General features: G+C 45.5%; 2 protein-coding genes across 2 annotated transcripts; one reads left to right on the top strand and one right to left on the bottom strand.

Moving 5' to 3' along the window:
- Nucleotides 1–1,291: 1,291 nt before the first annotated feature.
- Nucleotides 1,292–17,167, top strand: CHEK1 (checkpoint kinase 1). Its single transcript, XM_024209654.3, has 12 exons — nucleotides 1,292–1,529; nucleotides 3,676–3,899; nucleotides 6,782–6,846; nucleotides 6,941–7,010; nucleotides 7,965–8,153; nucleotides 9,540–9,644; nucleotides 10,777–10,872; nucleotides 11,919–12,027; nucleotides 12,750–12,927; nucleotides 13,155–13,286; nucleotides 13,516–13,617; nucleotides 15,783–17,167. The coding sequence occupies exons 1-12, from the start codon at nucleotides 1,465–1,467 to the stop codon at nucleotides 15,876–15,878; spliced, it is 1,431 nt and encodes a 476-aa protein (XP_024065422.1). The 5' UTR covers nucleotides 1,292–1,464; the 3' UTR covers nucleotides 15,879–17,167.
- Nucleotides 17,168–18,679: 1,512 nt separating this feature from the next.
- LOC112113360 (lymphocyte antigen 6 complex locus protein G6c-like) lies at nucleotides 18,680–21,488 on the bottom strand. Its single transcript, XM_024209622.2, has 3 exons — nucleotides 21,437–21,488; nucleotides 20,174–20,293; nucleotides 18,680–18,804 (listed from the first exon to the last, which is right to left on the bottom strand). Exons 1-3 carry the CDS (start codon nucleotides 21,486–21,488, stop codon nucleotides 18,680–18,682), a joined length of 297 nt encoding a protein of 98 aa, XP_024065390.2.
- Nucleotides 21,489–23,010: the final 1,522 nt, after the last annotated feature.

Raw genomic sequence — 23,010 nt, 5'->3', positions numbered from 1 at the left:
GGGTGGCAGGGCTCAGGGCCTGAGGCTTCAGCTTTCTGCCCTGGGCCCCAGTGAGTCTAACACCGGCTCTGCTTGATGGACCCCCTGAAACCTGCTCGTGGTCCCCCCAGGGGACCCTGAACACCTGATTGAGAACTGCTGTCCTAGAGTAGCTGCAGAACTCCTTCTCAGAGGATTACTGTGCCCTGTGTTCCCTTAACGGAACTTTGATGAAAGGACAGGAAGTTCCATGAGGAAGGGGATCCTTTGGTCCCATTGCTCCCCCATCCTGCCCCTCCCCTCCCCTTGAGTGCACCATCAGACAGGACGCCTGTGCAATGCTGGGCCCTGTGCCAGGAATGGGAATGTGCACTCCTGCCTGGTCTCTGCATATTTATTTAGCAGAACTGCATCAGCCCGGTTGACAGGATGCTCCTGTATGGAGGCGGTAACCAGATTTATCCCCAGGAGAGCTTTTTTCTACCTAGAGTGGCATCCAGGCAAGTACCTGGTACATTTTTCCTTTCCACAAATTAACTTGTGTCCATTGAAGCATGTACAGGGTTAGAGGTTCTGTACTTTGCCTCCCGATGGCCGAGCAGGTTGAAGGGAGCTGCTTCCATCTAGCTCACCAGAGGCATCTCCTGTTTCCCACCTAAACACTTTCTGTCCCAGCCTCTGCCAGGGTCCAGCACCCCTCCGCCAGCAGCTCCAAGCACCAGCCTCCTCCTCCAAGGCACTTCACAGACACAGAGGAGTTTAGCCCCTGGCCATGGCACGGGCATCAGCATCACCGTCCCCTTTGTAAACAGGGACCCGGGGATGGGGGCAGAGAGGTGAGTTATAGGCAGAGTGAGGAAAGAACCCAGGAGTGCTTCCCCCCACCCTCCCCCCCACCCTCAGGCCACACTCCCCTGGCTGGGAAAGAACTCAGGAGTCCTGCCCCCCACCCCTTTGGTTCTCCTGGCTGGGAAAGAACCCAGGAGTCCTGCCCCTCATCCCCTCCCTCACCCCAGGCCTCGCTCCCCTGGCTGGGAAAGAACCCAGGAGTCCTGCCCCCCACCCCTTTGGTTCCCCTGGCTGGGAAAGAACCCAAGAGTCCTGCTTCCCCCCCCTCCCCCCCCGCTCTCGTCCCAGGGTCACTCGCAGGCCGACCGGGAGGCCCCGGCGGTGACGGGCAGGGGCGGGGTCCCTGCGAGGGAGGGGCGGATCCCCGGGGCGGGGCGGGGCGAGCGGCTCCTAGGCCCCGCCCCTGCCCTGAGCCCGGCGCGCGGGGGGCGGGACGCGGCGCTGGGCGGGAAAGTCTGTGAGGCTGAGGAGCGGGGCCGGCAGCCGCTGAGCGGCTCAGGTCGGGTCGCTTCACGTTACATCCCCCGGGCCCGCCGCCGAGCCCTGGGCCTGGCCGGGCTCCCCAGGGCCCAACCCCGGGGGGGTCCCCCGCCCGCTAACCCCGCTCTCTCCCGGCTGCCGGGCCGGCGCAGCGCCATGGCCGTGCCCTTCGTGGAGGACTGGGACCTGGTGCAGACCCTGGGCGAAGGCGCCTACGGAGAGTGAGTACGGCTGGGCTCGGGCGCCCTGCAGCGAGCCTGGGCTCGCCCCCGGCGGGCGAAGGCCCAGGGGTCCCGGCCCGGGGCGCAGGGGCCCTGCGGGGGCGTGGCCGAGCGAGCCGGGCCCTGCACCTCCTCTTGCCAGGAGCGTGACTGGCCAGAAGAGGGGCCTGGGTACCCGAGAGCGGGGGTGCTCCGCGGCTGGCCTCTCGCCCCAGCAGAAGTTGGTCCAGTCAAAGACATCCCCTCACCCCCCTTGTCACTCCCCTACGTACATCTGAAGGCGCGGGGCTGGGAGGGGGTGTAGTTGCCCCCCACCCCTGCGTTAGCCCCAGGGCCGATTCGGATCAGTGACCCCCTGCAAGGCTGCGGAAGGCAGACGCTGGCGGAAGGCGGTGTGGGTGGCACAGCCGTGCCAGGCTTCAGCTTCCGTGAGAGTTGACATTTTTATCTGAGGTTGGCGAGATGTTAAACCTGAACGCCAGGCTGTCAGAAGGGAAGCATGACTGAGGCTAGGTCTACACTACCCGCCTGAATCGGGTAGAAATCGACCTCTCGGGGATAGAATTAGCGCGTCTCGTCGGGACGTGACAATCGAACCCCGAATCGACGCTCTTACTCCACCAGCGGAGGTGGGAGTAAGCGCTGTCGACGGGAAGCCGCGGAGGTCAATTTTGCCACTGTCCATACAGCGGGGTAAGTCGGCTGCGATACGTCGAATTCAGCTACGCTATTCGCGTAGCTGAATTTGCGTATCTTAAATCGACCACCCCCCGTAGTGAAGACCTGCCCTGAGCTGCAGGGGTTGTGCAGACCTTTATACGGAGCATCTGCCAGAAATTCTAACCAGCCTTCAGGACTCTTCCGAGGAATGGCCAGTGGCCTGTCTCTGTTAGGAGGCTTGGAGGTAGAACTGACTTTCCAAACTATTTTGCTATCAACAGTGGTAAGCCACAGTTGTCTTTCATGTCAGGTCCATCACATCAGGTTAACTTGTGCTTCCCTGTACAGAGAGGTGGTTTAACCAAAGGACTAGGAGCCCTTTTCTAGCTCTGGGCAAGTCACTTAATTTGGCTTTTTTTTTTTTTTTTTGTCTGTGAAGTGCTTTGACTGTTTCAAATATCATAGCAGTTTGGTGGTGGTGTTACTCTGTTAGGACATGTTCTGATGGTAAGGATACATTCTCCTGCAACTTAACTCCCAAGACATCTTGTGACACACTGTATTATATTCTGATATTACCATTATAGTCTGTGTATGTACTGTATATGGTATATTCCATGTACTGTGGCATACAATATGTTTATGATGCGACCCGAGTTAATTTATGTCACTACTAATCTTGTTATCTCTTCCTTTATATAAGTCCATAATTAGAGAGATTCTGTAACTTCATAAACAAATGTCAGAATTAAATTTAAATATCATGACTATTGTGATCATTGGCAATTTCAAAACTAGCTTTATGTGGATATTTTTAAAGCTCAGGCATGACACATGAAACTCATAGATGTAAGCAAATGCAACTCTATTGAACTCAGTATAACTGCATCCATTTACACCAGAGCTGGAATTTCCCCCATACAATTTATGGAAACCACAAACTTGTAAAAATTCTGATAAGCATTTCAACTTGTACAGCTGTAAGCCTTCTATGTGTCCAGGCACATAATTAATTGTCTAGGAACATAGACATGTGGGTCTGTTGAGACTGGTTTTTGGCACTTTCCATCTGTCACGCTATTTTTAAACAACATATTGAGATGGGGTATGTAAATTCAGACGGTGGGGGTAGATCTCACACTAACACCTGAGGGATAAAGCTGCCCATGGTCCCTATGCCTTGACAGGGAGTAGGGAGAAACTCTATGTAAATAACGGATGGGGCACCTTAAGCTTCAGGCTAGACCACTACATATCTATATTGGGGATTTCTCTCTAGCACCCATCACCATAGTTTCTCAAGCCCCGGTCCTTAAAGATGTTAGGTGCCTAATTCCCATTGGTATCAGTGGGAGTTGAGTACCTAACTTCCATTGAGTATATGGATCATAGTGTTAAACATGCAGACTAGCTTTGCATTCCAAGGTTCTTATTGCACTACCTGCTTCATCCCTTGTTACCTTGCTTTTTCCCTCCTTCTCTGCAGAGTTCAGCTTGCTGTGAACAGACGCACAGAAGAAGCTGTTGCAGTAAAAATAGTTGACATGAAACGTGCTGTGGACTGTCCAGAGAACATAAAAAAAGAGATCTGCATTAATAAGATGTTAAATCATGAGAACATTGTGAAGTTCTATGGACATCGTAGAGAAGGCAGTATTCAGTACCTCTTCCTGGAGTACTGCAGTGGAGGAGAGCTCTTTGACCGAATAGGTACAGAATTCTTGGGGCAGGGGAGGGTCTGAGGGCAACTCCAGTGGTGGCTGCACAGACTCATTAGAACACCATAGTTGTCTTATAAGACCAGAGGGATTCCTTACTGTATGCTTCCAGTGCCACTGATCTTAGAGGAAAAGTGTCTAGGATAGGCTTTGCAGGTGGCTGTGCTTCTGCACGTTGTGAGTCAGTGATTAAGCCATGGCTAGAAGTAGAGTTCCCACCTTTCAAACCTTTGCTCAGCTCACTATACCACCTTGCTTCACTTAGCATGGTCCTAACAATTCAGAAATTCTACATATTTAATGCTATAGGTTAAATAACATTTAGGGGGGAAAACTGGTTCGAGAGCAAACATGGTAAATGGGCTGGAAAATTTAATGTGTACAGACTTGCATTCCAGTGGTTACCAGATTGAAAATCAATATGTAATATATTTCCCTTCCAGTGTACAGTTCCATTTAGTGCTAATGGGAGATGCATGCACCCTGAGAAGGTAGCCATGGAAATCTGAAGGAATTTCTGTGCATGACTGTGTTTATGCTCACTATTAATAGCATAATCCTAGTAGAACTTCTGTTACAAGACTATTGACCGCCATCATTTTTCACAAGCAAGGATAATTTAATTTAAACAAATAAAATAACTTTGTGTGAAGAGCTTGAGAAATCCAAGGAAGGAAGTTTTCCCAGGCCAGTGCTTTCAATTTCTGTGGAATCTAAGCTTTCATTTAAAAAAAAAAAAATCTAACTCTTATAGCTACAAAACTAATCTTCTGAACGTGAACATTTGTGGACTGAGGCAGCAGTATTTTTCAAAGTCTGTAGCCAGAGCACTACTGCCTCTGCTGCTGCTTGTAGGTTTATCAAGCTGAAGCAGAGTAAAAACTGACTAGTTTTGTCAGTTTTAACTGCTGCTATTCAGACCCTACTGTGCAGCAGTGACTTTGAAGAGAAAAGTCAGTTTCACTCTGCTGCTGGTTGGGAAAACTCTGAGCAGTATGTAGGTAACAAATGTTGGTATTGGAGAACACAAAAGCATCATAAACATATGAGAAGTGTTGGAGGCAACTCCTCATGTCAGCCAGGAAGGTGAGGAAGTGGAAGCGCACCAATGGGGGCTGGTTTCTCACTTGTGTGCCCTTGAACACTGGGGTCCTCCAGTTTTCGTATAGGGCTGTGGCTAGATTTGATTCTGTGGCACTTAGATGAAACTTACCCTGAGGACAATGTAAGAAGAGATGTCTTATAGGAAAAGAGAGAAAATGGAATGAAGTCAGGAATTAAAAAAAGAAGGTATAATAAATGCAAAAGATGTAGGGAGTTACTTTATTTTAAAAAGCTATTAAATATAGTCGTACACAACGGTTTTATTCCTTAAAATTGCAGGGGAGGTGACAGCATAGCTATTATTCACCGTGGCTGGTAGGCTTAGACCTTGGGCTAGCATGTGTTGGGCGAACTTTACAAGCCCAGGCTCTTTCATCTTCTAAGTCCGCTGAAGTCTTTGCCAAAGTCCTCCAGAAAAATGAGGAGAGTCAGACCAGGATATTTCTAATATAAATAACACTTTTAAAAATAAAGTATTTTGATGTAATCTTTATACATCATAACGGAGCAGTGAAAGGCACAAAATCCTTAAATTTTTCTTTGCATTTGATTTTGTAAAAATCACTTGCCTACAAGTCATCTGACAAAGTTTTTATTGCAAAGAATAATAAATCTTTTAACCAATGTCTTCTGGATTTAATGTAATTGAGAAATTGTTATATTTCAGAATAGTTTAACTTCAGAGATTGTGCTGTTTTAAGTGTGATTTAGAGAATGTTTATCTTATAAATTACTAACCAAGTAGAGCAGAAAAGCTGGAGTATTGGAGACTCAAATTGCACTGATCAAATAGATTAATCTGCACAACAACAAAAAAAAGCTTTTTTAAAACTAAATGTTTGGGCCATAAGTAGATATCTATCTCTTGGAAGTTTTAATCAATATTTCCAACCCCAAAAGCAGTTTGGTATATAAGATGTATCTGCCATTTTTCTTTAATCTGTTTTTTTCTCTCCCATTGGAATGTTAAAACTGCTTCTGAAGTAGAGCTGTACAAGGAACGTTCTGATACAAATTTTAACAGTACATATTGTGCAGTAGTAATGATCTGCAATAATATACAGGAATTTTCAGTATTTATGTAGAGAAGCTTTTCTTCTAACATCTTAAACTCCTGGTTCTTTTTTCAGTGTGCATCTTAATATTAAACTAGCCTCATTTTATTAGCTTTTTAAGTGCAGACGCTATTGGCATTACTGGAGAGGACTGGAGTAGAGTCCTGTGTGGAACTATTCTTAATCTCGCTCCCAACCACTCCTGCTATTATGGCAGCGGGTCTTGTGGGACCAGCGAGATTCTGGTCTTGCTGCAGGGCTCTACACTAGTCACGCCCAGGGCTCTAGACTGGAGTTTGAGGCAACGAATTTGCCCCTAGAAAGTGGAAAATAGACTACAGTAGGACTACATATGGGCACAAAGGGTTTGTTGGTGTAGAGCAGCTTGCAGGGTCTGGGCCCTAGTGTTTTGATGGTATAAGATTTAGAGAGAATCTTTAGCATTTTTTCCCATGGTGCTTTGGGAAGATACAAAAAAAAGTAGCATTTCAGTTTAGATTAAATAGATGCAGACTCTGCAATGTAACTCAATAACTACACTTTTGCATTGCCTGTAGTTACTGTTTCAAGGCAGGTGAAAAATAAGCCTTGTGCAGAGTTTCCAGGAAACTTTGTAAAATAGTTACAAAAACATAGTGCAGAGGCTCCTTTCCATAGTTTGTTTATGATGGAAGAAAAGTATTTTGGTATGTAGATTCTGAATGACTTTTTACAGAGCCTGACATAGGAATGCCTGAACCAGATGCACAGAAATTTTTCCATCAGCTTATGGCTGGCGTGGTAAGTGTCATACTTTACGCATTTATTTCAAGCTCCTTTTTTTCCAGTTAAATTAAACAGAACATGGTATTAAAGCCTTTATTTATTTATTCAGGTATATCTCCACAGTATAGGAATAACTCACAGGGATATTAAGCCTGAGAATCTACTGCTAGATGAAAGAGGTAAATATAAAAACTTTTGACTTCATCTTCTCTTAAATTCTTGGTTATTGAGAATATAGGGGAGAAAAGAAACGCTATCACTCAGTGAATCTGAAAATACTCCTAGAGCTTCTGTGGCGTCCTGCTACATTAAGAATAACCAAATACAGTAAGCAGATTTGTGCTGTCAGGGCTTTTATTCATTCCCTTATCCTGTGTAAATAGACTAATCAGTGTATTCTAGAGCAAGTTATTCTGGGTCTCTACACAGTGGCCTTTAAAGGAACACACTTGAATAAAACTTAAGTTTTGTTAAAGCTTGTTCTCAATCTAAAGACCAATACAAATGTTTCCATGACTGCTGAACAAACTTTTGATTGGAACTTTTTTAAAACAGTGCAATGTTCAGAACCAAAATATTACAGCATGGTACTAGCGCATGAGAATCTGAAACAGACTAATGAAATGGATTGATGTGCTTTTGTTAAAGCTGAGAGGAAAACCAAAACACTAAATAATCGAGATATGGTGAAAAGTAATCTAGATTTTTAAAACTTTCAGTTTAATAATCAAAGGCGGTGTTAGTAATAAAAAAATATTTTTGAAATGATTTCTAACATGACTGTTCTTTAAGGAGAGAATATCTCTGCACAAACTGTCTTAGATGTTTTTCTGTACCATGCATCTCTGAATCAAACTCATGTGCTCCTTCAATCAAAGTCAGGTTCAGACTTGAGATCAATTGTGTAAATGCCTATGATCTGAAACAAGAAAAGTCATAAGGGCCTGATTTTCACTTTTATTAAAGCCCCTTTACACAGCACTGGCAATGTAAAGGGGACCTTAGAGTGAGTGTAAATGTGCTTATCTCTGGTTTTATCTAGCTTTAATATAATATAATAGTCTTCCAGCAGAGAAGATGAAAATATCTTGTTACACAATATACTTAATGACTTTTTTCTTTTGTTTGCTTAGATAATCTCAAAATCTCTGACTTTGGTTTAGCGACTGTGTTTAAACACAATGGTCGTGAGCGACTGTTAAACAAGATGTGTGGCACTCTCCCATATGTTGCCCCAGAACTGTTAAAGAGAAAAGAATTCCATGCAGAGCCAGTTGACGTTTGGTCATGTGGGATAGTACTTACTGCTATGTTGGCAGGAGGTAGGAATTGATCAATTTCTTCTCACTACACAAACTATTTTATAACATGCATATTTACTGCAGCTTCACAGTGATTTAGGATTGCAGTACAAATGCTCATAACCTACCTAGATTTAAAGAGTTGATCCCAAATCATGGAGTTGGTCTTGGTCGGGAAAGTAAATGGTGAATTTTAAATATTTTCTCAAACTTCCATATTGTGGTCAGCTTTTTAATAGATTCTCTTAGGGGTCATCTACCATGGACCATCTTGTTCTGTTGCGGCTATAGTGTATGGCATTTACTATTTACTATTGTAGGCTGCATATGTAGCTTATTATTATTATTATTATTATTATTATTATTATTTATATTGTATTATAATGTATTATATGCGCTCCATCCACACAAAATATATATAGTACCTGTATGGCCCTGAGGATGTCACATGGGCCGCAGCTGTATGCTGATTAGGCTGCAAGCGGGCCGCAGATTGAGAACTGCTGGTATATGTAAGCAAGGGAATGGACCCTCTATTGTGGGGAACTTTTCTGGCTTATAAATTACCCTGGTGAAATGGGCTAGCGAAAGGATCTGAGTCCTCATTCCTGCTTCCTTTACCCAGAGGCCTGCCTGACCTCAAGGGCTCGCCTTCCATTTTCCTGTGTGACAGAGTCCTTGTAACCCCGACAAGGCAGGGTCCAGGATTTCTGGGGGGCTTGACTCCCAACCTTGTTATGGTCACTTAGGGCAGGGGCTAGGGTGTCCCAACTCCGGGATGCTCTCCCCGTACTGGATGCTTCCCTGACCCACTGATCATTACATACAGTTCAAAGCAAATACAATTTATTAAACAGCAACTAATTAAAAAAATTAAGGAAAAAATGGGAAAGGTTAAAGGAAAACACGTCACCCCGCTCTGTGGCATGGGGACATCACAAACAGTGTCTCTTGAATGTAAGGGAAGTTCACAGTCTGGTCCTTGCAAGTCCCAGGCCTCCTTCTCAGGCCCTGGGTGTGCTGCAGGAATGCTGCGGGTTGGACGCTCGCTCTGGCACTGGCCACACGCCTTCAGGCTCTAGGTTGCAGGGCCCTTCTTCCCAGCGTTGGCCCCCTTGGGGTTATGATCCCCCTCCAAGTCTGGCCTACAAGTATGGGTGGCGGATGGAGCCCCACTTTGGGGAGGCAATGCAATGACTTTAGTTATATCTTGGCACTTCTATAACTTGTAACCACAATCAAGATGGACTATTTTTTCCCTTTTTCCACTCATTGAAATCCATTTAGTTCAATGGCAGTGCTCTTTACATGTCTTTCACACTTTCCCCAGCCATCATAAATTTGTAATCCTTAAACTTGTGTTCAGAGGCATAAAAATGATTTTGTACCTTGCTTTTTTACTTGCAGAATTGCCATGGGACCAGCCTAGCGACAGTTGCCAAGAATACTGTGATTGGAAGGAAAAGAAAACATACCTTCCACCTTGGAAGAAGATTGATTCTGCACCATTAGGTAAGTTGTCAGTGGAATGGCTGACTGATTTTTATGTATTTGAGTAGGACAGTGACACGTCTAGGGGAATAAAGTGCTGGAGTTATGCATGTCTGTATTCAAAAATCATTCTGTCTAAAGGCTGGATTCTACCATGGACTCATGATGTCACGGGATCTGGCACTTGTAAAACACCTTTTGAAAATGGGAGGTGGTGTTCTTAAGCAAGACTGGTAGGAGACACCTGGTTGACATAGCAGTGATGGCAACAGGAAGAGACTATTCAGACAGACTTCTAAAAATATGGGGCCTGCCTCCTCATTGCTTGTGCAATCACTTAGCTGTGCAAAGCAGATGTAAAGATCTGTCATTCTGATCTGGTACTATTTCATACCTACTTTGCACAGCTGTAATGACTTCACAAGCTAGTAAAGAATTGGGGCCTGAGATCTCTTAGACTGAAATAATTTCCCAAGGGAACGGGCAGAAGTCCTGTCGATGAAGACATGTACAACTAGGCTATGTTTTATTATTTTTGAGTAATGAGCTTACGGTCACTTGGTAGATCTGAGCCTATCAAATTTAACCCCTATCCCCATCTCTTTGGTCACTACATTTCTTCCTGATCCTGGAAAATCTGAGGGCTGAAGTGTTTGCTAATCTCTTTCTTTGTTGAGTGACCTAAAACCCAGGGTACTAGATTTGTTTGGTGTTGTACTCTCCTACCCTGTTCTTGCCCAAGATGGTTCTTGTAAGTAAACAGGCCTACAGGAATCTGCTAGAAAGCCTTCACGAAGGTGGATTTGACATCAGCTATAGCAAGTTTCTTATTTCAAAGGCTCTGAACACTGGCTGCAGCTCATGTGGAACACAGTGGACTTTGATACATGCTCAGTCACAAATCTATACAAAACTTGGGTCTTATTTTAGGCCTCCCAGCTATGAGTTTACCTTAACTTTGTGTTAATTTATGAGTGATCAAAATATGGATTTGATCTGGTTAGGATTGATAACTAGGATTTGGGGATGGAATTGAAGTATCATTTTGAATGTAATGACCTGTTGAAAACATGATCTATACAGATCTAGGAACAGGATATATGGCAGTTAATTCATTGTTGTTTCTTTCTATGAATGTAATGTTTCTCTCTAGCTTTGCTCCACAAAATACTAACTGAGAGCCCCACGGCAAGGGTTACCATTGCAGACATTAAAAAGGACAGATGGTACAACAAACCTATGAAAAAAGGTAAATGCCTTTAAGTGCTTTGTACAACATAGACAAATAGCTTAAGTAAAGATTGAGAGTATATGCTGGGGTAAAAACCCTTGGAATGCTATCGTTAGCAGAAACTACTCTAAAGGCAAGAAATTCAGAGTTAAGGTTAAACTTACAAGAAACTCAAACAACTTAAATCCTGGAAATTCACAGTTGAAGTGTGCAGACTACCTTAATTCATCCTCTGGATATATGTCTGCTTCCCTGCTCTGTGAGTGGAGTATCAAAAATGTACACTGCGAAGTATTGGTTTTTAAAACTTTCATATGTATGTTTCATATCAAGTGTGATATTTTTGTTACCTTATTAATCTTGGGGCTTCTCAAATAAGTGCTATAATGTCATCATCTGGGCCTGGGAGACTTACATATGTGGGCATGTTAGCTCTGTCTAATGATGCTCTTATAACTGGTCGTCACACAATATCATAGGAGACGGTGCTGAGTGCTATCAGCACCTCATGGAAGGGGTCTGCCCTTAACGAAGAGTGGGGAACAGTTGTCTTCAGGATGAGATCTCAGGAATTTGCAAAGCATTTTTTTCCCTGTGGACACAACCATAAAGAGTGAAGGATCAGCACAACCAGCATAGGCTTAAGGCATTATAGTTCCTGTCTTTTCTAGTGAGATGTTACTGTTTTGGATGAAAAAAGTAGTTATAATATCTCTTTTTTCTCATGGTATTGCTATAGGGGCAGGATTTTTCTGCCCCTTAAGTGATGTTTTTGAAAATGATGATGTATTAAGGATTTTTACCCTTGTGGCTATGCTAGTTATTCAGCTATTGAGATGGCAAACATCACTGAACAGCAATCATAGTCTCAGACATTGCAGGTACTGGAACACAAATGGAAAAAATGAATTGTCACACAGATCATTCTTTGTTTAAAGATCAACCTATGCAAGAGTTATGTATTTTTAATGGGGGAGCTCAGCCTAATTCCAAATGCTTTAAACCTCTGGTGACCCTTAGGATGACTTTTCTGACCCCTGATTGTGTGATTTATCTTCTGTTAGGTGTAAAGCGGGCTCGTGTCTCCTCAGGGGGCCTTTCAGACTCACCAGGTGGCTTTTCTAAGCACATTCGGTCCGATATGGACTTTTCACCAATGAAGAGTGCACACAGGTCAGAATGCTATATGCTTGTGTTTTTTTTGTTGTGTTCAGTGACTAACGCACAAAGGACTCCAGCCTGCTATCACCTTTTGTTTCTAGATGCCTATGTTTTACACCATAGTGGTATTCAGATGGGGATATGTATAATTAAATTCTCCTCTGCTACATGTGATTCAGGGTTCCCTTCCCTGCCATACCTTAAAAGATGATTATAGCCTCACTTTCTAACCCCACACACTTCTTTACCTGAAAGCCTTTACTTGAAAACCTATAGCTCAACTTTCTCTGCCAGAGTTCTGGTTCATTGTCCAGAATGAATACCCTGCAATCTCAACACTTGCCTTGAAATTGACGGTGCCATTCGCAAGCACATATTTGTGCAAAGTTGTATTCAGCACACTTGTGTCCATCAAGTCTCTGCAATATTGAGCTACTGTTGATGTCATGTCAGAGATTAGATGTGCAATTTCTACCATGCCGCCGGACTTTGAGGAGTTGTCACAACATGCAAGCCCATGTATCACATGAGAGCATTAAATAACATACTTAATGTGTAAATTCCTTGGTTGCTATGTTGTTGTCTGGGGTCACTGGAAACAGTCTCAAAATTGTGGTCACTCAGGCAAAAAGTTTGGGATCCCCTGGTGTAGTCTGTAAAAGTCACAAGAGAAATGTAACATTATTGTGATGCACTTTATTATTAATGTAACTAATTGTGTTTTCATGTTTCAGTGAGGAAAAAGTGAGCTACTCCACTTCTCAGCCAGAACCTCGCACTGGCATTTCCTTGTGGGACAGCAGTCCAACCAATATCAACAAACTAGTGCAAGGGATCAGCTTCTCCCAGCCAGCATGTCCTGAGCACATGCTAGTTAACAGTCAGTTACTTGGCACCCCAGGCTCATCACAGGTAATGTTTGGAAATGCTATATTCATTCATCTTTGCTCACAGCAGCATGGCAATTTGTTCTTTGGCTGCTAGACTGTAAAGATGCCGTTTGCACCAATTCAGATGCATTGTCCTAATTTTAAAGCCAAGTAAATTGGGGGGGGGGGGGCTATCCAAACTTTCAGCCCAGAAAAGTAGTTGGTTATCTGTGGAATCCATATCTCTGATCTCAGATCTCTAATCTGCAGAACCCATGGCAACGCTTGGTGAAGAGAATGACCCGTTTCTTTACAAAGCTGGATGCTGACCGCTCCTATAATAGTTTGAAGGAGGTTTGTGAGAAGATGGGCTATGTCTGGAAGAAAAGCTGCACAAACCAGGTACAGTCCATGGAATTAAACGAATTAATGCTTCTGGTTCCATTTGACAAATCCTATAAAAATATCTTTTAGTCAGATGTAGCATTTTCTGAACCAGTACAAGACCTGTAAATGAAATCCCTAGTCAGTCAGACTCCCTTAGTGTAGTTACCACTATACTGTGAATATAGTGCTTGTAGCATGTGAAAACTGTCCTTCTCCTAAAATCGTTCTCCCATTTGCCTTCAAGGTCACCATCTCAACTACTGACAGAAGGAACAATAAACTGATTTTCAAGGTGAACCTGGTAGAAATGGAGGACAAGATTTTGGTGGATTTCCGCCTATCTAAGGTATGCAAAATAACAGACTTTAGCATTAGAGAGAGGGGTGGGTGTTAGAAGCAAACTGGACCAGCTTCCATATGATAAAGCTACATGTGCAACTGGGATAAGATGACACGCCTGGGGAAAATGACAGGTTTCAGAGTAGCAGCCGTGTTAGTCTGTATCCGCAAAAAGAACAGGAGTACTTGTGGCACCTTAGAGACTAACAAATTTATTAGAGCATAAGCTTTCGTGGGCTACAACCCACTTCTTCGGATGCATATAGAGTGAAACATATATTGAGGAGATATATATACACACATACAGAGAGCATGAACAGGTGGGAGTTGTCTTACCAACTCTGAGAGGCCTTGTAAGTATTTTCACACTTGCTTCTTATCAAACTGTCTGTACTGAGCTATCCTGATTATCACTTCAAAAGTTTTTTTTCTCTTAATTGGCCTCTCAGAGTTGGTAAGACAACTCCCACCTGTTCACGCTCTCTGTATGTGTGTATATATATCTCCTCAATATATGTTTCACTCTATATGCATCCGAAGAAGTGGGTTGTAGCCCACAAAAGCTTATGCTCTAATAAATTTGTTAGTCTCTGGGGAAAATGGATTTTTGCATGGGCAGTTTGTGTCTAACCGAAGGAGTGAACCTACAAAATGGGAGTTAGCAACATTACTTTTTCACTGGTGCCTGAAACCAGGGCTGTGGTACTGAATGCCCCATGCAGTGCAAAAGCTGTTAACGCTCACTGTCTGGTTTCAGAGTGGTAGCCGTATTAGTCTGTATCAGCAAAAACAACGAGGAGTCCTTGTGGCATCTGATGAGGTGGGTTTTAGCCCACGAAAGCTTATGCTCAAATACATTTGTTAGTCTCTAAGGTGCCACAAAGACTCCTCCTTGTTTTTGCTCACTGTCTGGAAATCCTTCCTTCCAGTTAATGAGCATGGGGAGCTAGTGAGAGAGAGCAAGCATCTTGAGTACCCAAGTACTATGGGAGAAGGCATTGTAACTGTCTAAAGCATAATGACTTCGGGGCACTGGGGGAGCATGCTGGGCTGGCCTGATCCTGCGCTCATGGAAATCAGTGGGGAAATAGAAATATGAACTCCAATGGAAGTAGGATCAAGCCCTTAAAGATGTAGTTAGCCTTATTCCCTCTCCCCAGTCAGCTCTGCTGATACCTGCTGTGGTGGAGGAGAAAGCATGCCCGCACTCAGACAACCTCTCTGGGAGCTCGGCAGGCACCATCTGGACTATCTGCCAACACTGCAACTGTATTATGGCTGTTGGTGTGCATGGGACTCCGTGTCTTGTCCCTAGCATAGTATGCAGGGGCTGCCATAAATTTGGCCCATAGTATCAAACTAAGAGAGATCTGAATGTAATGGATCATAATAGCTTTCTGGGAAAAGGTTAAGCATTCTGTCTTGAGTGCAGGGGACTGGACTAGATGACCTCTTGAGGTCATTCCAGTTCTACACATCTATGATTCTGTGAAACAGGGGCCTAAGCTAATATTAAAGGTGCTTTTCATATCTAGGCAGATGGTGCAGAATAGTCTGCTACAGGTGAGACAGAGACCTCCAGGATCTGCCTCTGCCGATGACAGTTAACAGTAATAGGTTGATTTGCTTGCTGTTTTAAAGATCCCTGATAGTTTTGTTTCTATAGAAAACACTTGTCAACGCATGTAGAGGGAGAGTCTATTATAAATGTGTGCATGCAAAATAAATCTATGAAATGGATTAGGTCATGATTGGGCCAAGCTGTTAAGAGCATAATAGTAGAGGTGGGAACTCTTCTTGCCATGTCATATATTTCCCTTCTTGAAAGATAAATAAAATTGAAATATTTTTAAGACTTAAACATGGGTTCAGGGGAATTTCTGCTGCACCATAAGTGGAGAAAATCCACAACGACTGGCAAATAGAATAGACACCTTTTGTAAAAGGTTATAAAAGCAAATACCATGCATATAACAATAGAGGAGGCGGCAGCATTTCTTGAGAACTAATTATGAACAATTAACATAAAACTTGTAAAGGAAAAAATAAAATCTCTAGAGTAGGTCCCAGTGTCCCTCAGATAGGCAGGTGTTACAGCATTCCCATTCCTTTCTTGTCTGTCTATTTGCACATGCATGCAGTCCCCAAAATAGTTTTGTTTTTATTACCTAGGGTGATGGGTTGGAGTTCAAGAGGCACTTCCTGAAGATTAAGGGGAAACTGAATGATATTGTCAGCACCCAGAAAGTGTGGCTTCCTGCCACGTGATCCAGCTGCCATTGGGAGGTGTAGTGAATTGGATGCTCCTACACTGATACAATTTTTATTCTGCATCAAGAAATGGTTGTGGGTGCCAGTATCTGAGAGTCACTTGCGATGGAAACCCATTTGTTTAGGGATCTGTCTTGACACCAGGACATTTCCTCAGAGGATAGGCTTGGTAAATACATTTCCAGGGCCTCCTGGATGAATTTGGGATAGTGATCATTAAAGTGTTCCTGACTGTAGTAAGTTAGCTGGTGGCATGCCTTCCTAAAGCTAGCTACTGGCATGAGGTTTTTTTCTTCTGCTCAGTCAGCAAACCCTCTCATTGGGATACTTTGTGCTTCTGTGGGAGATAGTCTGACTGTTCCACTGACTTACAGAGAGTATGCCTCCTGCCCCAAGGCTATTGCAGCCACTGACTGATGCAGACTTAGGGTTTTTTTTGTGGGAGCGGGAGGGTAAGAGCCTATACCTAATAAAAAATTGTTTCAGCCCAATTGTTTCAGCCCCCTTACTGCATTGCTGTATCTTCTGATTTTAAATCTATTTGAGCAATAACTTGTCTGTTACCCTTTCATTTAAAATTTGATGACATGGGGTGCAGAGGCTTAGAGACAATGTGGGTCTTAGTCATGTAATTTTGTTAAATTTATTATACCTTTTTGGCCTTTCCTTTTATTAAGTAAAGTGGTTGGGCCCAAAGCACTAGTTCTAGTGTGGTGTTCACCTGTAGTTTTACACATTGCAGGCTAAGAGGTCTGCAGCAGAATAGATACTGTATTAACATTTTATGTACCGTTTATCTTGTTTTTAACTATCTTTTCCCTTTGTTCACTGTTTTGTAGTTTTCCCTACATTGGAAGGTAAAGTCAAACCTATTCTATACAACAGCTTATATTGGGAATTTGTTGGAGGGTAGCAGGGCCTCATGGAAATAAGAAATGCCCCTTTCTCTTACCCCTTTCTTGGTACCTAAAATTCAGACTTCATTGGGCAGTTATTTCTTTTAATGGTACATAGTTTATTTGTATTAGCAAGGACCACTTGCTTCTGACCAATCACAGTCAAATGTACAATGATGTGAAGATAAACACAATCTGTATAAACTTTTGTAAATTTTTACAAAATAAAGTATAATCTCAATTTGAAAGAAAGCAAATGGCTGCTCTGGGGTGTTCCGGACTGAATTCCATTTCAGAAGAGTTTGCCCCTTCTAGGGATCCCACCTTATTAACAAAGCAAAGGATCCAGATAAAGCCAGTGTCTCATTTCCACACCACCTTCCAGCTCTTCGCCCTCCCAGCATCCAGGAGTGCCCCCTTTCTGGTTCTATTTCAGTAAGAAGGTTAGGGAGTCTTTTCATGGCTTCCAAATTGGGCGGGGAGGGGGTTCCAGTTTTGGCTCCGCATTCAGCTTCCTGCTGTGCCTCTGAGTCCTTTAATCAATCAGGCTTGCTTCTTCAGCAGGCCTGGCAGTAAAGGAGCAGTTCAAAGCTCACTCCCATAATGACCGAAGTCAGGTTTGACACTGCCAGTTTTCAAGCAGTGGTTTAGTGACATGTTTTGTTTTGTGACCTCTTCATTCCTAGCTTTAGCCATAAACTTGAAAGAAAAGGCTTACATATTCCTGATACAGGCCCCCTGGCCATCTGATGTAGCCTCCCAAAACAGAGGGCAAACGGGGACTGTGGTTTAAATGAATAGACTATATCTGGCCAAGAGCGTTGTAGGGTTTTTTGGCATGAGAATGCTTCGGAGACATCAAAAGGCTGCCTGGCATATGCAAGGGGGACCCCCAATACAAATCAGAACTGCTGAGATTTCAATTTAGCAAGAATGGGGTTTATAGACCAGGGGAAAAAAGTAGAGAAATCCAAACGAAGCAAAGTTCACAGTTCAGCAGCACAATATCGTAGGCGAACGGATACACGCTCAGTACACCAGCAATATTTCAGAGACCGCTGAAATGTTGCACCAGCTGCTGGCTCTGGATGCGTGGAGATTGCTTGAATGTCGGTCTCCCTTGCATAGGCACTCTTATTTCAGTTTGAGTGCTTTTACCAACCAATCTGAAGTTAATTCCTTATCAGATAAATCGATTCAAGACCTAAATTGGTGTAGGTAAGCTGGTGCAAGCCCCTAATTAGATGCACTTAAATCAGTTTAACTTGCATCTTTTTAGCTTACCTCAGTAATTACTGATGCAAATTAAAGTGATTTAAGTGAGAGTTTCACTGGTTTAAATGTACTGATTTTAAAGGTTGCATTAGTTTTAAATAGATTTTTAAATTGATTTGGGTAAACTAGTGCAAATCTCCTAGCATAAAAAAGACATGCAAAGGTGAGGGGACCTGCCCTAGGATACAGCTAGTAGAGCTGGAACTCCAGAGTTCCTAGCCTGTGCTGTCTCCACTGGCCCAAATTACTCTCTGTTGCCTGAGGGAATGGTGAAATAGGATAATCAGTGAGGCGGGGACGTGGGTGTGAATGCAGGTAAATGGGATCTCTGCTTAGTAAGGCAGAGGTATATGAGCTCCCAGCTGTGAGGGCCTTTATTGTGGCTGAGTCAGTCTGGTAGGGAGCCTGTTAGTGCCGTGTATGGCAAGAGTTTTCAGATTTAGGATAATTTTGGATGTGTCAAATTAGCACGATAAAGGCAGCGAGGTCCTAGGTGGTGGTCTTGGATTGTGGAGGCATCTTGAAGCCTGAGATGGGGGATGAGAGAAGGGCTTGGGATCCCTATAGCATGGACACAGGCCCCGCAATTCCACGAGGTGGAGATCCACATTGGTGCTGTTGGTAGTTCTAATTGTTGCAGAAGTCAGTCTTGCAGCAGGAAATTTGGCGGTGGCCAGACTTCGTTGGCTCCATGATGTTGCATCTGTCGCCTTGCACAGCACAATCTGCCTGTGAATAAAACTGGATGCCTGCTGTGTAGGGAGGGAAAACACATCAGGACAATGCACCCAGGAACGAGGACTCCTTCCAAGATTCTCACAAGTGCCTGCTGAGTCCAACTCAGTGGCAAAGGTGGAGTGTCTAACCAGAAATAGTTTATGCACTCATTTCCTCTCACTCTGCTCTTAGGGCTAGATCTAACATTTAGGCCAACAAAACACGTGGGCCAAGAAAGAGATGACAGAGTGCTGACCCTCAAAAGAACATGGAGGTAAAGAACTGCTCTTGCTACCCCACTCTACAGTGTGAACACATATGGATCATTAAAGATCAGGACCCATGGGATTATCCACATAACTCTGTGCTGGGGAAAATGGCTAAATTCTGCTGGAGCAGACTAGAGCTTGGTTTAAAGTCTTCTCCAAAGGACCACTCCCAACAATAGCATGGCAACCAACCAATGTTCTTCAGTCCTACTCTGTGAGCTCAGTGTTTGGGTACTCACTGGAGATGGGGACAAAAAGCTAAGCCAGTTACATAGTGCTGGGATCCGTTCTGAACCCCCACAAGTAGTCCAAGTCGGGATTTAGCTCTGAAGTGCTCCCAGATGCTCACTGAAGCTCCCATGTTCCCTCTGATAGGAAGAGGGGAGTAAACACTGGTGTCTCAGCCACACACACAACCTTTGAGTGGACTGTTCCTAATGTCATTTCACTGGGCTACCAGATTCTTCTTTATTTCCTGCCCTAAAGTGCTGTCCCTGGTTAAACAGCTGCTGTGTTCCCCAAGGTGACTGCCTTTCAGAACTGGGTGATATGCCCCATATAGTCTTCTCACCTACCTCACAGGCATGTTGTGGCTTCCATTCGTTCGTTTCACTGTTTGAGATTCTTGGGAGGGGGGAGGCTCTAAAGAAGTGCTCAGTACTAGTCTGTGTCCTCTGCCTGGGTAGCTCCCCTTGTTTGCTAGTGCAGCGCACCCACTATGGCACTGCATGGGCTGGGACTGGTGAATAAGGCCCCCTTTGGCCATGGATTCAGTGTCTCCATTGATCCTCATGGGTCCTGCTGGCCTGGTGTGCATGCAGTTAAGCCACCTTTCCAAAGCCAGCCCTCTTCCCGTCTTGGCCCTAGGATGGACCCTCCTTGGAGAGAGGGAAGTAGCTCTTCGCAGCCCATTACTGTCACTCCAAGCTTCTGACCCTACAGCTCTGTAAGCAGGGGTTAAATAGAATGCTATGTAGGTAGCTCCAAGAGCCCTTGTCTGGACACCCAGCCAGAAGGCGAGACTCATCTCATTCCTTGGCCACAAGGGTCACTAAGGGGTATCTCATTTGGGGCCCGGCAGAGTGAGCTGATATAAGCCACCCCCTGGTGAGTGCCCATTTCGGGACATACATACTGATATAGACTCTGATGTATTTGCAGGGTAGCCCTGGCGCAGGGTGGCAGATGCCCAATCCTTTGATGCAGCCGAAGACGGGTATCTTGTTATGGCAAACGGTACATCGAAGGGCTTCAGCTGGAAGAAAAACCCACACAGAGCCAGGCAGGAATCAGGGGCGAAGGCCACAGAATTCCCCATGCACCTGCCATGGAGAGAGTGCCATGTGACAACAAAGACAGCCCCACAAAGAGCGTGTTGGATGCAGATGGAGCCAAAGAAGAGGCCTGTGGAGAAGCAAGCCAGGCGAAAGAGTCAGCTCGTGATAAAGGTAAATCTTTCCCTGGGCTGGCAGTAGCCCATGCCAATGTCCCTCCACTAGGGGGAAGCAAGCGTGTTAGAGGCTATTACGCAGGAGGCAAGGCTGGGCAATAGTTGGTTTCCAATCCCTGAGGACAGAGGCACGTAACACAAAGACGAGTGGGGGCTGTGGTGTGGAGAGGGTCTCTGGCAACCAACGGCTCTCCCCATGACCGCTAAGCAGTGTCTCCAGAGCCCACAGGAAGCCAGTTGCCAGCGTCTGGCAGGGGTTTGATTACACAGGAGACAAACGCTGTTAGTCGCCATCCAGCAGTGAAGTGCAGGAGCTCTTTGTGCAATGTTCTATGCATGCAACACAAGGACAGGGACTGCTGGACCGCTCTGTTAGTTGTGTTCCGTGTCTCCAGGGACGTCCCCATGCCCTTGACAGGCAGCTTGGATAGGCTGCATGGAATGAACTAGCACAGTGTGCATGGGGGTGTGGGTTTGCAATCTGCTGCTTGCAGACCTTGGAAAGATCCGGTTCATAAGAGACTAGATTTTAAAACCAGAAGGGAACATAGATCATCTAGTCTGACCTCCTGTATAGCACAGGACAGTTAATTTCATCCAGTTACCCCTATTCCCTGGGCCTGCCAGGAATCCTGTCACTGCAGCGCAGGCACTTGCTGCTGTTACGGAATGGGCTGGACAGTCACTCCCGGAGGTGTCGGGGGAACGTTGAGACTCTGATTCCTGTGTTAATTTGCAAGGAGTGTGGAGTAAACCCGGAATCAGGGAGATTTTATGCCCCAGCGCAGCAGAATGACCTTGGAAAGTGTAAAGGGCCAATTCCACTGGCAGGGACATCATGGGCACAGCTGGTTTCAACCTGGAGAGGGCAAAATCGCACAGCATGCTCTGCCTCCTGCCAGTCGCCAGTTAGCTTCCCAGCCCCCCTGTTTCGTTTCAGGGACTCACCTGAGAGACAGCAGAGCAGGGCAGAGAAGCCCAGAGCCAAGAGCTTGTTCATCTTTAGCTTCGTCGCCATAAAGCTGCGGTCGTGTGGGGTGAGTGGGGAAGCTGGGACTGCAAACCTCGCTCAGTGGCTGCTGGGCAGGGCAGAGCTGGATTTATACCCCCAGGGTAAGGGCCGGTCCTGGGAGGAACCAACATGCACTCCCGGGAGCTTACTTGTTGGACTCTTGTCGTATCACAGATTGGGGGCAAGACGCTCCCTGCCCAGATGAGCGGCTCCTCCTCCATAAATGTGCTAATCAGAGATTAAATTCGGCTGAAGGGCAGAGGGATGGAAGAGGCAAACTAGCTGCAGTCCTGCTGGCCGGGGGAAGGGTACTACGGGAGGGCGCTGAAGCCTGTCAGGACAGGCTGGTGTAAGTGATGGAGAGGAGATCCCAAGTTATTCGGTGGCCCAGATCCTGAGTTCAGGTACACCCGTGTGAGCCCAGAGTCCCTCCCCATCGGCTCAGCATCTGGCCCACCGAGGTGAAGTTGGTTTATTTTAAGGCTGTTCATTACACACATCAGAGCAGTGTGTGTACAGCAAGTTCCCATCACCGGCCACGTGCATGTGTGACAGGGACACATGGCATCCCTTTGCGGAGGCCCCTCGGGGTGGGGGTGTTATGGAAAAGAACGAGACGTTCAGTGCCAGCCTAGTCGGGGGGTGCTACTAGTAGTGCATGGAGCATCTGGCAGGATTGGGCTCTATGGGACCTGCTCGTGTGGCCCTTTTCCCCCCTGACTTTGGCAGGACACCGCAGGGACACGGGGGCTGCATCCCTGCAGACGTTTGCAGGATCAGGACCGTTCAGAGTGAAAAGGGCGGGAGAGGGGATGAAATGGGGTTCAGCTGGAGCCAGCTGCGGTTCACCAGCAGCTGTTTTCCTGTAGGCATCCCAATAGGTTAGCAGTAGCTGTGGGTGCATGAGCTGAGAGGCAGAGACAGGGTTGAGTGTCGGGCACCATACTGGCAGCTAAGCCCATCGCATCTCATGCTTTCTCCCAGCCATTGAAGAAAACCAGGGATGGGAGGGATCCCTGTGGGACCCACAGCGGGGCCTTTGGAGAGGTGCCGTTCCCCACGGCCGTTCTGAGTTCTGCTGCAGAAGGCTGATTAGAGCCAATGTAGCGCTGGCTCAGCTATTCCTGTGATACCGTGTCGGCGGGTAGCAGTACCTTATGGTGCACTGTGTCAAAGGCTGCAGAGAGGTCCAGCAACATGGGCATAGAGAACTGACCTGCGTCCGTGGCCACGAGGATGTCGGCTTTCAGTGCCACTGGGGCTGTCTCTGCTGTGCCCTGGTCTGAACCCTGCTGGGAGGCAGCTGCATGTTGGACCAGCATGGTTATGACTTTCTCAATTATTATAAGAGGTTGGACACTGGGCAGCCGTTGGAGAGATCTACTGGGTTGGGTTGGCGTGGTGAAAACTGGGCAAGCTCTTGCATCTTTTTAAAGGGTTTGGTAGCTGTGTGTCTCTGGAGGAGGCATTGACTAGTTCCTAATGACTCTCCTCTAATGAGATGTGATGG

Source organism: Terrapene carolina, unplaced genomic scaffold, assembly GCF_002925995.2.
Source record: "Terrapene carolina triunguis isolate 2854851 unplaced genomic scaffold, T_m_triunguis-2.0 Scaffold374, whole genome shotgun sequence".
NCBI classification, from domain to species: domain Eukaryota; kingdom Metazoa; phylum Chordata; order Testudines; family Emydidae; genus Terrapene; species Terrapene triunguis.
Note: the sequence above shows the minus strand (reverse complement) of the source record. Positions and strands in the feature narration are given on the sequence as shown.